The sequence below is a fragment of the Pezoporus occidentalis genome, unplaced genomic scaffold, assembly GCF_034315485.1.
Source record: "Pezoporus occidentalis ecotype Australia unplaced genomic scaffold, CSIRO_AGI_Poc_V1 ctg93, whole genome shotgun sequence".
NCBI lineage: Eukaryota > Metazoa > Chordata > Aves > Psittaciformes > Psittacidae > Pezoporus > Pezoporus occidentalis.
Window position 1 is genome coordinate 4745558 of NW_026916294.1, and position 13367 is coordinate 4758924.

Genomic DNA, 13367 nt, shown 5'->3' on the forward strand with positions numbered 1-13367 from the left:
CTGTTTCAGAGAGAAAAAAAAGCTAAAAATGCTTCCACACCCACCCCTTCTTCCCCCGCCCCATGTTAGGTTTCCTTCACTAAGTTATTTCTGTTTTGTTTCACCATGAGACAGTTTTGATTTCATTTTGGAATTTCCCCATCTAACTGTATATTGCATTTCTCCAAGAAAAATGCATGCACAAAATAGTTTTGGGTCAATCTTAAATGACCCTTTCCTTGCCCTTTTCCAATTCCTCCATGTGCATTCCAGCCTTATCGTTGGTAGCCTTGTGGAGTGTTGTGCGTTGTACTCCAAGACGAGAACTGCTGTGCAGGCACTGGGGACTTCTTCTGTGCAGTCCCTATGGGAATTCGCTTCAGTAGTTGGTTACCCTCATGAGAACAGGTTTGTGGTTGGGATGGAAGAGTTAGGAGAGCCCTTGGGATTTCCCTCTTGTGTAGGCTAGGGCAGTGGTGCATCAAGGGAACAGAACACCTCAGAGCTGGCACTGGCAGCAGTGCCTGGGGAGAAGCAGGGACTTGGAGTAGTGCTCTGGTGCCAGAGCTGTGAAGCTCTTGGCTGAATCACAGCGCCTTGGTTTAAAGCATCCCCTGTACTCGTGGACATAGAATAGGACAAGCAGAACAGGCACAGGCTTTGGAGCAGGGCTTTGCTTCCGTTAATATTCTACAGAAGGTCAGTGTTGAGAAGTAACTGCTGGTTAGATGTACTGCTAGCCCAGAGTTGAGATGCTGTCTCTCCATCAGTACCACATGTCTCTCTCCAGCCTCCAGGCTCTTGCTCAGTCCCTTGGGAAAGAGCAGAGCTAGTGCTGCCAGGCCTAATTATTCCTCAAGACAGAAGACATGTGATAAAATATTAACCTTTTCCAAAACCAGAGCCCCAGTTAATTAGCTCCACTTTTGCGACACATTCACCCGGAGATAAAAGCTGGTTTCCCAGATATCTGTCTGTGGCACGGTGATCTTTTTGCGTGTCCCTGTCATGATGGGCAATGGGGAGGAGGGAGGGCTTGGAATTTAATACCAGACAATGACCTGCCAGTTTCTGTGTCCTGAGGACAAACCACTGCATCTCAAGGTGAGCTATGGCTGGGTACCAGCACCACTGCTCTTGTTTGAAAGGCTGAAGATGGAAACACCCTGGATTGCATCCCTGTTGTCAGTGCCATGTCTCTGGACCCTGCATGTGGGGTCTGTGCAGGCAAACAGGGCTCAGCAGAGCTGTATGAATGGCTGTGTTTTGGTTCTTTGATTATTTAAGAAAAAGAAAAAGCCAGGAGATGACAACTTCAGGATAAACTGAAAGCAAAGCTTTCAGTGAATCTAAAAGTCGAAATACAAAAAAAAATGAAGGCCAAAGGGATCCGTTATTCTCATCCTGGAAAGAAAAAAAAAAACCTTTAGATCTCAAATGTTTTTGCTGCTTGTAGTCCTAGAGATGACAGGCTGTATTTAAAAGCAAGTGATTTTGAGTATCAGATGAAAAGTGCACATTGGTCTCCTCTGGAACAAACGATGTGCTGGAGTGGAAGTGATGCTGCACCGTGCGTCAGCGGCTGCAGGAACCACTGGTGGGAGGATGTGGGAAGGCCATGGCAGTCACTGAGCTGAGGAGAGAGCTTCTTCCTGTTGGAGGGAGGGATGGGGGTCTCTGATAGACGAGGATTGACCACAGTCCCAGCTGTGGCCCTTGAGGTGGGCAAACACTGGTCAATCCATGGAAGCATGGGGTCTTCTCTTTAAAATCCATATGCCTCCTTCCCCGTAATGCACAGGGAAGATCCTGGGCTTTTTACAGGGAAGAGAAAGCCTTGCTTGTCTCAGTGTCCTTCATAAGGAGCAGTGCCTTGCCCACCTCAACCATGGTGGGGCCTGCTGATGATTCATGATGGACATCACTTCATCACCAAGTGCTTCGGCATTCCATTGATCACTCTCTGCTAGAGCCATCCTCTGCCTTTGACCACTGTAATGTATTGACCACTTGTCTCATAGCTATTACGTGCCATTGATTACTTTGATAACTTGCCCCAAGTAATTCTGATAGAATGAAGTTGTTTGTTTAACTTTTGTGTGTCTCAGTATTTCTATCGACCCAGTATGTTTGTGTAGGCTGAATTCAAAGTCAAGCATTAGCAAGTGATGGAACTAATTCTCCAAGGCTCACTACTATTGATAATTAAGGCCATGCCACTGTTTTTTATATCAAATTCTTGGTTTTTTTTTCAACTACTCAGCACCTTAAAATCCTATTCCACCAACTGTAGCAAAAGGAGGGTGATCACAGAAAATATTTCGGGGCCATTTGGGTGGATTTTTGCTGTAAGAGCTGCAGATCCCTACATGCTTTAGTGTTTTTGAGCTATCACAGCGTGGGGTTGAGTTTGTGCTTCTCCAGTTATGACTAAGGAGGTGTTGTGGGATGGGGACTTTATCTGCTTTGATTTGCCACATGGTGAAAGGAAGCTCTGGTCAGAAAGCATCCTCCCTACTGAATCTTTACATCCGTGGTTCTGACCCCCTGAGATATAGTTTTAGGTTGTCCTGGTTTCTGAAGACCTTTAATAAAGGATTGATGGCTTTCCAGGACGGTGCAAGGTGCCAGATTTTGCTTTGACTTTCACCACGTGAAAACCTTTGCTGCCAGCTCTGGTTGCAGTGAAACTGGCATCAGAAATCTGGCCACATTTTAAAATTCTACTGAAACCAGGGAAAGTTCTTTTTTTATTATTATTATTTTTTTGTTGTCTCTTTATTTTTTTACTCTTCTTGGCTCTTTTCTTTTTGCCTCAGTTCTGAAGAAGTAAGGGGAGGGGGGGGAGTCAAGAAGCAAGACAGACCCTGAGTCTGTGTTGAGAGCCCTAGAAGACTGAATTATTCATGAGCTGCTTTGAAAATCAAGACACACAATCTGGCTTAACTTGTTTTTAAATGCAGCCGTGCTATTCTCTCCTTCCTTTTTAGTAGGTTCATTTTTTTCCTCCCCTCCCCTTTTTCAAAGACAAAACTCCAGCGAATCTTTAATGAATTATAAATGCATCATCATGTCAGTTTCGAGGTTCGCAGGCAGCAGCACTTCGGGTTATTTTTGCTGTCTTGCTTTTCCCCCTTTCTTTGAATTTAGCTGTTTGATTAATTTTTTAGATATCTATCTTGCAGGGAAAAGAAAGAAAGAGACCGAAAGAAGCAGTGAGTTAGAGGAAATACTAATTGTGCACTAGCCAAATATAGCACTGTTTCAATTTCCAGAAGCTTTCAGGCAAGCACTAGCTGTGACCGTCACATTTATGGTGGCACATTGACGATGGAAGGCTGAGAAGACTTCTTTCATTAGCAGCTGCATCTTCTACCCTTGGAAGGGCTTTTCTTTTTCGCCTGTTTTCGGGTATCTTTGTGGTAGCATGTGCTGGGGAGGAGAGAGGTGGGGACTTGGACAGGTTCCTCTTGGAGCCTGCTCTACAGCCAGAAATGGTTCAGTGCCCTGGCAGTGTTTTCCTGATGGTATTCCTTACAGTTTTATACAATTACGTCTAGTTAAAGCCTGCTAAATAATTCCTTGTTACCTCTGATGTTAACCACCACTGAGTATTTGTTACAGATGTGTCTCCTCACCCTTGCTTAAGCCCTTGCACACCCCCAGATCATCTGCTCAACAGGGGATTCCTTTTTTGATGGCCGCCATTCTCCCGGCCCCAGCAGGCGCTGTGGCTATTGCATGCCACCCTCAGGGTTTTCCAGTCCCTTTTTGGGAACACAAACCCAAGGCACACGCCAGACCAGCACAGAGAAATCCTATTGACCTTTCTCAAGGGTAGTTTTTCACTTTTGGCAAGGCAAACCTGAGCTGGCATCCCCTGAAATCACGTGGCATCGCCTGCTGACATCTGACTCTTCATCCCTTCTTACTTCCTTTTGTTATAGCTGCTTTCCGGAGCCCTCCACCTTCCAGCTGGTTTTTCAGCTTCAGTTTGCTCTAGGCCTTTTGGTGTTTTGGTAGCACCCACCTGCCTGTGGTCACAGCCAGCTGAGGTGGAACTGCAGGACCAGGATAGACTCAAGAGGGCCTATAGCTGGTGGCAATCTCTACAGCCACCGCTCTTGCTGTCATGCTATAAAGGTCACGTATGTGCTCTGAGCTATGACATTCACATTCAGATTGTGATGTGTCCTGGTGGAGTGGTCAGCATTGAAGCTCTTGATGTTATGGAGGAAAACCCAGAGCTTTCTCAGTAGGTTTTTGTCCCAGCCCCAAGTGCAGGATGTGCAAGCAGCCTATTTGCTGCTAACATCTGTCCCCTGGCATGGCCCTGGGTGCCAGCCAGTGCATGTGGTGCATAGTGGTACTGGAGATGTTCAGCAAGGCAGACCATGGTCAGCCCTCTGTTTTGCAGCCTCATCCTGACTGAGGTGGGGCAAAGCATTCCCAAAGAAGGAGGAGGAGATGGTGGCCACTAGGAAGCTTGGGAAGGCAAAGTAGGACTTTGAAGGTGTCTGAGGGCTGAGTGACATGAGGTAACATGCAGGAGGGATGGCTTGAGGAAGAACTTGGCTGAGAAGAGCTGAGGGTTGTAATGGGAGATGAATGTCATGAAGAAGACCACTGACCCCTCTCTGTGCTCTAGTCACACAAATACTGAACTGTCGTATCCCATTTACACTGTTGTACGAGACTGATGCATTGACTGTAACATGAGCAGTGCTCCTGAGGTTTTCCATCCCTGGAGGGCATGAAGTAATGACTTTATGAAAGGTACTCTGCAGTCAGACAGAAGTCATTGGGCTTAATGCATGGATAACTGCAAAATGCTAGGATAAATGCCAGACTGTAACCCAGAGGTCAGGTGCTGTCCAGCAGTAAGCTCCATGAACGCATTAGTTTCCATACAAGCTGGCACATACATTGCTCTACAGCTCTGAATTGCAACATGCCCAGGGGCCCTATTTTTAGAGCATTTTCGTGGAAGTCACCTGTAATTTTGCTTCAGCTCAAAGACAGCATTTAGGCACAGTGGTTTCCCACTGGCTGGGAGCTATGTCACCCTGAGAGGTTATCCTGAGATGTATGACCAAGGTGTATACTGCATCTGCAGGCATGCAGAGCCCAGGCATGATTGCTACCTGCTGGTGCAATGCAGTTGGAGCTCTTACAGAATCCCAGACTGGTTTGAGTTGGAAAGGACCTTAAAGCTCATCCAGTTCCAACTCCCTGCCACAGGCAGGGACACCTTCCACTAGAGCAGGGTGCTTCAAGCCCTGTCCAACCTGGCCTTGAACACTGCCAGGGATGGGGCAGCCACAGCTTCTCTGGGCACCCTGTGCCAGCTCTTCAGCACTCTCACAGGAAAGAACTTTTCCCTTATACATAACCTAAATCTCTCCTGTTTAAGTTTGAACTTGATGGCAGGTCCCTGTCTTCTGAGCTGATGTGAAAGGGAGAGCCCTCTGAGCCCACAGCTTGCAGACCAACCCAAACACTCTTGGTTTAGATGTGTGGTGACAAGACTGCTCTCACACTTATTTCCACAGAGAAGGGAAGAGCCAGGAGGGAGCTTAAAGATGCTGTATCTCTGTCTGATGAGGCTGGCTGTTCAAACTAAAAGTGCAGAGAGCGGGTTGGAAGTGGTGAGCTGTGTTGAGGGAGAGTTTGGGCTTCATGGAGAATGTTAAAAATTCAAAGCAGAGCTGCTGGCAAGTGGTGGCTGTTGAAGCAGAGAAAAGGAATGAGCAGAAGCCTGGCAGGAGGAGCGGGATGAGGGTAATCATCTCTTGGAGGAAGCTAATGGGGCACAGGGGAGGGTGAGTGTGAGAGGTGGGTGTCAGGAGACATGGTGCAGCTCTGTGGGCATGTGATGGTGTCAAGGAGAAAACTGTCTGTACGAGCCCGGGGTGGACCAGGAGGTGCTGAGGAGCAGGGTCCATCTCTGTTCACACTGTTAGTCATTGCCATTGTGCTGCGTAGCAGTGTTTCTTTGCTTTGGTGAGGGGCACTAGGAGTTAAATCTGCCATTTTAAATGTAAAATGGGTTGAAATCCCCTAGGAATGGGTGTGCATTGCCCCATGAGGAGGACCTATAGGGATGCAGGGATGGCTGTGTGCAGAGGCCACCCGGGGTGGGCTACCCCTTGCTGAACAGGAACACAAAGGCGGAAGCAACCCAAGAAATAAGAGTGACAGACTTCGGAGGCCACTGGAATGTTCAAAGGTTGGGACTTTGTGGGAGGGCTTTGTGATTCCTATGATGGGTGAAGGGCTCTGGCCATCTGCTCCTTGTCCCAACAAATGGGTGTGCAGTAATTTATCCCTGAGGTCAGGATTATTGGGAACAAGGAGATGAGATGTGCTGCGCCTTCCACCCTGGAGGGAGTACAGCAAGTGGCCAGTTCAGGATGGGACTTTCCAAGGGTGATTCTGCAGGTGTCTGCATCCAAAATGCCCCTTTCACACTTCCCTGATTCTGAAACGATTTCAAATTTGAATGGAGAATAACCTTAAAACAGAAAAGTGAAACTTCCCATCGGAGAGAAGTTTGACTTCTGGGTTTGCACTAGGACAGAACAATTGTCTCTTTGGCTGGATGCTCCCTCTGGAGCTTCAGGGCCGGCCAGCCAAGCTTCTGTCTTCTTTTGCCTTCCCTGGATGCTGTGAGCCAGCAGAGCAGCGGTCCTGCTAGCACTCGCTGTGTTAAGCTTGCTCCCCTGTCTTGCTGCAAGCTTTCCAAGCATGAAACTTGAAATGACTTTAGCCAGTGAATTTCAACGCACTGCAAATGTGCAGTTATTCCTTTTTTTAACTTTTGGGGTTTTTTGAACAATCTAAAAACAAAACAAACAACCCATGATTTCATTGGTTTCCTGAAAACGTTGTGGGTGTTGTTTTTGTTCTCTTTCTTGTTGGCAATTGGGTGACCTATGAAATCCCATAACCAGCACAAAATGTTTATCCAGTGACAGCCTGAGGTAGCACAGGCAGCTCTTAGCGGGTTTATTTTCATTATTACAGCAATTTTAGGGCTGCATGCTGCAATTTTCACTTGCAGTGAGGTATTAAATTGAAATTACCCCAGATGTAATTGTCACACAAAATAATTCTGGACATGCTGGATTTAATGCTTTTCCAAGCTGTGGGTTTTATTACCCAAGCAAGTGCCAAAAAAACACTTGTAGTCAACAACTTAAGCTGAAATCTGCCTTCTGGGGAGGCAGGATGTTTAGCTGCAGTTACACTGAGAGAGGAAGGAAAAAAAAAAACTCGGGGACCAACTGTAGGAAACTTTGGGATAGCTCCTGAAAGATGGGCCCAGGGATAAAATCCTTGTCAAGGGCAGAGCCAGGGCCACATAGGGACCCTGGAGGAGCCCTGGCAGATGCAGCAGCTCAGCCTAACCCATTTTGGGCTGGTTTTAGGAGAGGTGAGTCCCACTTCTGGTGCAGTGCTAGCTGCAGAGGTGAATAAGGCTTGTGGGGGCAGCCGTGTCCCTGCCTGCTCTGTAGCAGCAGTGCAGTCATGGATCCCACCTTTGGGATGCTACAGAAATGAATGAGTTGCAGAGCCAGTGACCCAGCTCTGGAGGTGCTTATACATGACATCTCAGTGTTTCCCACATGGACATCGCCTGGGTAGGCTGAGCTGGTGCACAGAAACCTAGACTTCCAAAAGCACATGAGGAGCCTTCATGGCAACCAGCAAGCGGTATCCCCAGCACTCCTTCTGGTGGGTGATACAGCACACATCCACTGCAGCCTTAATTATTGGCTCCTTAACTATTGTAATAGCATAAGTGAAGTATTGATAGCTTTGTGTTTTCCACCCTCTTTCATTCTTTTCCAGAAATAACTTCCCTTGTTTGCTCCACAGACACCCCTGCTGATGTTGCACTGGAAGTGGGTGGAAGGATGCGCATCTGCGAACAGTTAGGAGATAATGGTGTATAAATAGCTCAGGGAGAGCAATTGTTGTAGTCTGTCCCTGCAGCTCCACAAAGCAAGCGAGATCTGAGGCTGAGCGTGGCAAAAAAAGGCACAGAGCAGCAGCAGCTTCTTTCTCATCATATTGTGCTGGGAAAGCTCAGTTGAAGTTGGTTATTAGATGATGTAAGGGAGCACAGTGACCCAGATGAGCAGCTCAGGGCATGACCTGGTGCTGCTTAGCTATTCTGAAACCCTCTACTTACAGCATCCCTGATGCAACTTTGATGAATGAGGGTGTTGACGCACAGGGCAATGTTACTGAATTTCCTCCTGCATATGGAGTAGCTGTGCAACTTTGGTGTCCTTTGTGGATGCACCTAGAATTAGAATTGGTTCAGCAATGAATTTCTAGGGTTGGTAACTATGCTGAAAGTACAAGGTAGTAGTGAGACATCTGCTTTGTCAAGTTGAGACAGGATTTGGGTAAGGTTTTGAGTGAAACAGTGAGGAAAAGCAGCAACTGATTCAGCTTGCAAATATTTTGTCCCACCTCAGATGTCATTTTTTTCTTACCTTTGGAATCATTTCACCTGTTGCACACTTTCTTTTCATTAAGTTCACTTTGTGAATAATCATAAATGCAATTTCAAAATGAAAAGGTGAAAAATTCTTGTTAAAAAGAATACCTCAAGCATTTTGTTATTTCTGAGGTGCAATGTGCCTTGCTGCTGTCATAAACCAGCAACATCTGGCTACTCTTACTTGCTTTCTCCTCTCCATCCCCAGCTTAACCTTTCTGTCTATTATCACTTCACCTTGAAGATACTGTGGTCCAGAGCTCCGGGGGAGAAAAGCGATAGTTTGTTGAAAGATGGGTTTCTCAGTCCTCTTCACTGCTTCACTTGAGGGTGGTAGTGGTAGCACCTGGGCAGTGACATGAGAGTAGGCAAGTGGAATGTGGATGGGAAGGGATATGATGGCTAGGATGGAGAGCTCCTCAGGCTGGTGCCCTCCTGCCACTGGTCTGTCATCTTAAGGCTATCGCACGGACTCAGAGGGACCTGGAAAGAGCAGGACAGTTGTAAGAGGTGTATCTGGATTTCCTGAGGTAGGATTATGCTGGCTTTGATCTTTAAAAACCACAAATTTTATCATCTAAAGGTCAAAGTAATTACTAAAGTCTATGTTTCCTCTTGGGAAGGAGGCAGCAGGGGCTGTGGCTGCAGCTGTGGTTTCTCACCTTCTGCAGGCTGGCTTGGAAAGTGTTAAATGCCAATTTTCCCTGTTGTCAGGTTGTGCTATTAAGACAGAATGAATAAGGAAACAATCAATCTAGGAGCAGGACTTGACTCACCTTGCAGCCGGCTGGTGGAAGTTGCTGCCTCGGGAGGCAAGAGTGAGGTGACTTGGAGCTGGAGCTGCAATGATGCTCTCAGCTCTGCTGGTGGCACCAGCTGGGTGGGTGCTTAGGCCCCTGCCTCAGTTTAAGAAGCAAAGCCTCATCACGCTAAACCAGTACCTCTGGGATGACACCTAAAGCCCCAGGAAGCTCACAAACCCACCAAGGCAGCTGGCCTTTTGCAAGCACACCACCCATGCCTGACTTTTGCCATGAAGGGCCCATTTCTGATCCCATCCTGCTAATGTCAGTGGGGAGTATCTGCTTAAGGTGGCATTGCCCTTGCTAATATGAAAAAGGAGGACCTTTATCTTCCCACTGCCTCTTGGTGGGGTGGCTGGTGGCACCAGGAAGGTATGCTAGCTGGGAAGCAACATTAAAGGGCTGCAAGCTGACTGCCTCCTTTCTCTTCCCTTCCTGTTAATGACAGCTAAGCTCTTTGCTGCTTCAAGCCTCAGTGATTTACCTGGCAGGTTTTGGACTCCTTCGGAAAGGATTCATGCATCCTTTTCCTCTTTGTCCCTCCAGGTGTACGACATTGCACTACCGCCAGGACCTCCCATCCACCAGTGTCATCATCACCTTCCACAATGAGGCCAGGTCAACCCTGCTAAGGACGATTCGGAGGTAAGAGCTCCCAGTCTCCTCTTAAAGAAGGGTGAAGTGGGCTTTTGTCAGTAAAGGGAGAATGCATCTGCACTCCCAGCAGCAATGGGATCAGACCTACTAGCTACGGTCTCAGATGATTACGTGAAAGCTGGTCTCTGAGATGTAGGTTTTACATTGGGATGCTCAGGAAAGTAAGTAGTTGTGTTCCCTTTGCAGGAACTAGCATGGGACACTCTTGAGGGAGCAGCAGAAGATTAGACAGAGCCTGGAATAAGAGGTTTTACATCAGCTGGGTGTCAGTGCTCAGCTGTATTTGTTCCCAGTCCTCTAGGGACAGCTATTATTCCACAGATGTCTGCTCTGGTAGTGCTGTTTGAGCTTCTCCAGTGACCCATCGAGTGCCAGAAAGACTTGTTAATTGAGAAGCCCTAATGGTGCACACGCAGGCTAGGTATTCAAGGACATTTTGTGTACTCCTCTGGATACACGGTGGAGTGCTCTGGGCATGTGGCCATTCCTTCATCTGTTGCTTTGTTCTTGGCTGTGTTTTGCTGTAGTGGATAGACTAAAGACGCAATTTTCACCACAGGTTTTTGAAATCAGTGTTTAATCTCCATGTGTGCCTTGAATCAAGTTCTCTTGTAGGAAGATATTGTGAAGCGTCCACTACACATTTGAGGGTCTGTCTACAGGTCTCTGCTGGTGGGTTCTTCTGCAGCGAGCTTGGGTGCTTTCTACTCTGTGCTCTCAGTAAGTGTTTTGGAGACGTGTCTCATGCTCACATAGGGAAGGTTTGTGCTCGGCTGCAAGCCTTGTTGGCTAAGCCCTGGCAGCCTCGGGGACCATTTGCCATTGCTGGTAGTGGTAGCACTGGTGTTGCTGGCTGAAGGGAGTGGGGAGGTCTCAGCTGTGCCCTATTCATCATCAGGTTCTCACCGGGCTCTTCCTTGAAAACAGCATCCTTGCTCAGGTGGATGCACCCAGTGCCACAAGTGACTTTGACAGTCCTGAAATTGAATTCCTGCTTTACTTTATGATTTCATGCCCAGTCCCATCTCCTTCACTTCACGCTTAATAATCTATCACCACTTTCTCTCTCTAGGTGCATGGATTTTGGGTGTGCATAGCACTGATGCTTAGTGCTGTGTACCACCTCCTTTGTCCTGGACCTTCTCTTTTATCTTTACAATGCCTTGCATAGGTTTACCATTGTAACGGAGGTCGCAAGGCAAAGCCAAGTACTCTGCCCCTGAGATACAGGATGCTTATAACATGTAACGTGCAGAGTTGGACTTTAATCTCATTTCTCCATAACTTAGCACTTGACTGTCCTGGCATTACAAGTGTTACATGAGAAATGTTAGACCTGTGATATGGCTCTTATACCTGGATCCCCCATATCTGGCTTCATTAAACAGTTGTTCACTAAAATGATGGCAAAGTTAAAAATAAAATCAAAGTTAGTTAGAATATTTTCTTCTTCCTAGAGGATATCGTCCTCTGAAGTGTGTGATTTCCAGCTATAAAAAGACTTGCTTCCTTGTTCCTCTTCTTGGTTGACTTCATTAGTTGGCCCTGCTGCCTTCAGTACCTGGTTGCATGTGATTTCCACCATGCACTGTTCCTCAAAATTCACCTGCTCTGGCAATTCCAACAACCATGTTTTGTCTGTGGGGAGGTTTTCCCCAGCTCTGGGGCCCTTTCTGAGCTGTCTTTCCTGTAGGCTTATCTCTAGACAGTGAGAGAGTACTGTGGAACGTCCCATTGAGCTGCACTGCAGGGGCAAGCCCAGGCAGTGAGGACCTGAGATGACAACCTTGTCATGATGTCACTATTTCTCCTGCCTCTCCCTGGGCTAAGAACCTGAGCTCTCCTGAGCTGATCCTACTTTTTCTGGTCCTCAGTTTGGAAGTGGCTTCCTGGTGTCAGGGTTCAACGTTTTCCTCCTGGATGCAGTATTTATAAACTTGTTTTCGATCCAACCAGCCATAGGGGTACCAGCCCTTGGTGGCAAGTTGTGCTGGTGATGTGGCTTCTACTCTGCTCTCTCTGGCCACGATAGTGCACATATTGCCACCTCTCTGACTGTTTTTGGACCAGCTGAGAGCTCATATGCCTCTTCAGCCTCTGTAGGTTAATTTGCTGTGCCTTCTGACTGCTCTGTTTTTCCCCTCTCCTTGTTTAGCAAAATGGTTAGTTTAATTAGATCTTCCAGATAACTCCATCCCATGGTGGCTGTAACAACATGGATCATTTTCCATGGACATTGGAAAAAAACCTCTGTCCTCCTGATACTGCTTTGTGCCTTTTGGTGCAGTATGTGGCCAAGTGTCTCTAAGCACATTTAGCATGGCAGTGAGTGAAATGGGACTCTCTACCCTGTTCTTCCCAGTACATCTCCACAGCACACTCTTGCCATAACCCAGGTGACAGATGGTCTGAGGAACAGAGAGGTGATTTGTCTGTGGCTGGTGGTGGATGTGCAGTCCCTGGAGATATTCAAGGCCAGACTGAGTGTGATTCTGAACCACCTGATCTAGTTGAAGATGTCCCTGCTCATTGCATGGGGTTGGACTTTGAAGATCCCTTCCAACCCAAACTGTTCTATGATTCTATAAGATCTTGGGTTGCAAACCTGGTTTCCTGAGTTCCAGTAAGTCATGTTTTCCAACCTCATTGCAAAATGAATATTCTTATTCAGGAGCAAGAAACTGGGCAAAGGGGCATTGCTTGGTCTTACAGGACACCGTGGATGAGTGGCAGAGGGAAATGCTGGTGAAGGCACCTGTTAGCAGGGGAAGAGATCAGCTCTGGCAGAAGGGGCCACTTACATGTGGAGCAGGAGGGATTTTGCTGTTCCTACCATTTTTCTAGGTGTTTGAGAGCTTTAATGCTCACTGAGCATCAAACCTGAGCTGTTTTACAGGCTCAGTATGTTGCATGTGGCTCTTGGTGAGGATGTGATTGCTCTGACCCATGAAGCAGAGGCACAAGCATGAGGCCTCCACAGCACCCCTTACACAAGTTATTTTGGGAGCGTTTAGGATGGTTCATTTATGAGCAGTTTGCATCATCAGAGCTATTGAGTAAAGCTACTGGATTGTGTTGAATAATGAATTAATTTAAGTTTCATAATCTTTTCTCTGACCATTTGCCAGCAGGGAAAAAAAGGATGGGGGGGGGGGAACTATATTCATTGAATACCCAAATGTCTACAAATGATGTAGTCAGCATTTATAAATGTGGATATAACTATGCTTGTGAATACATACAATAGTGCAGGTAAATAAGGGATAGGTGTCATGAGAAAGGGAAATAGAAAATGAAAGAAGAGGTCAAAAAGGTAAATATCAAAGTAGCTCTTGAGATTATATTTATTTATCTTATTATGCAGACAGTGAAGAAACTACCATTGGGTTGTTGTTTCAGCCTTTCCAAATTACCTT

General features: G+C 46.8%; 1 protein-coding gene across 1 annotated transcript in view; it reads left to right on the forward strand.

The window, feature by feature from the left end:
- GALNT14 (polypeptide N-acetylgalactosaminyltransferase 14) overlaps positions 1-13367 on the forward strand; it is a 96648-nt gene that overhangs the window by 44309 nt on the left and 38972 nt on the right. Inside the window, exon 3 of the mRNA XM_062606053.1 lies at positions 9841-9939. Coding sequence (XP_062462037.1) covers positions 9841-9939 — 99 coding nt within the window. The remainder of the gene's footprint in view (positions 1-9840; positions 9940-13367) is intronic.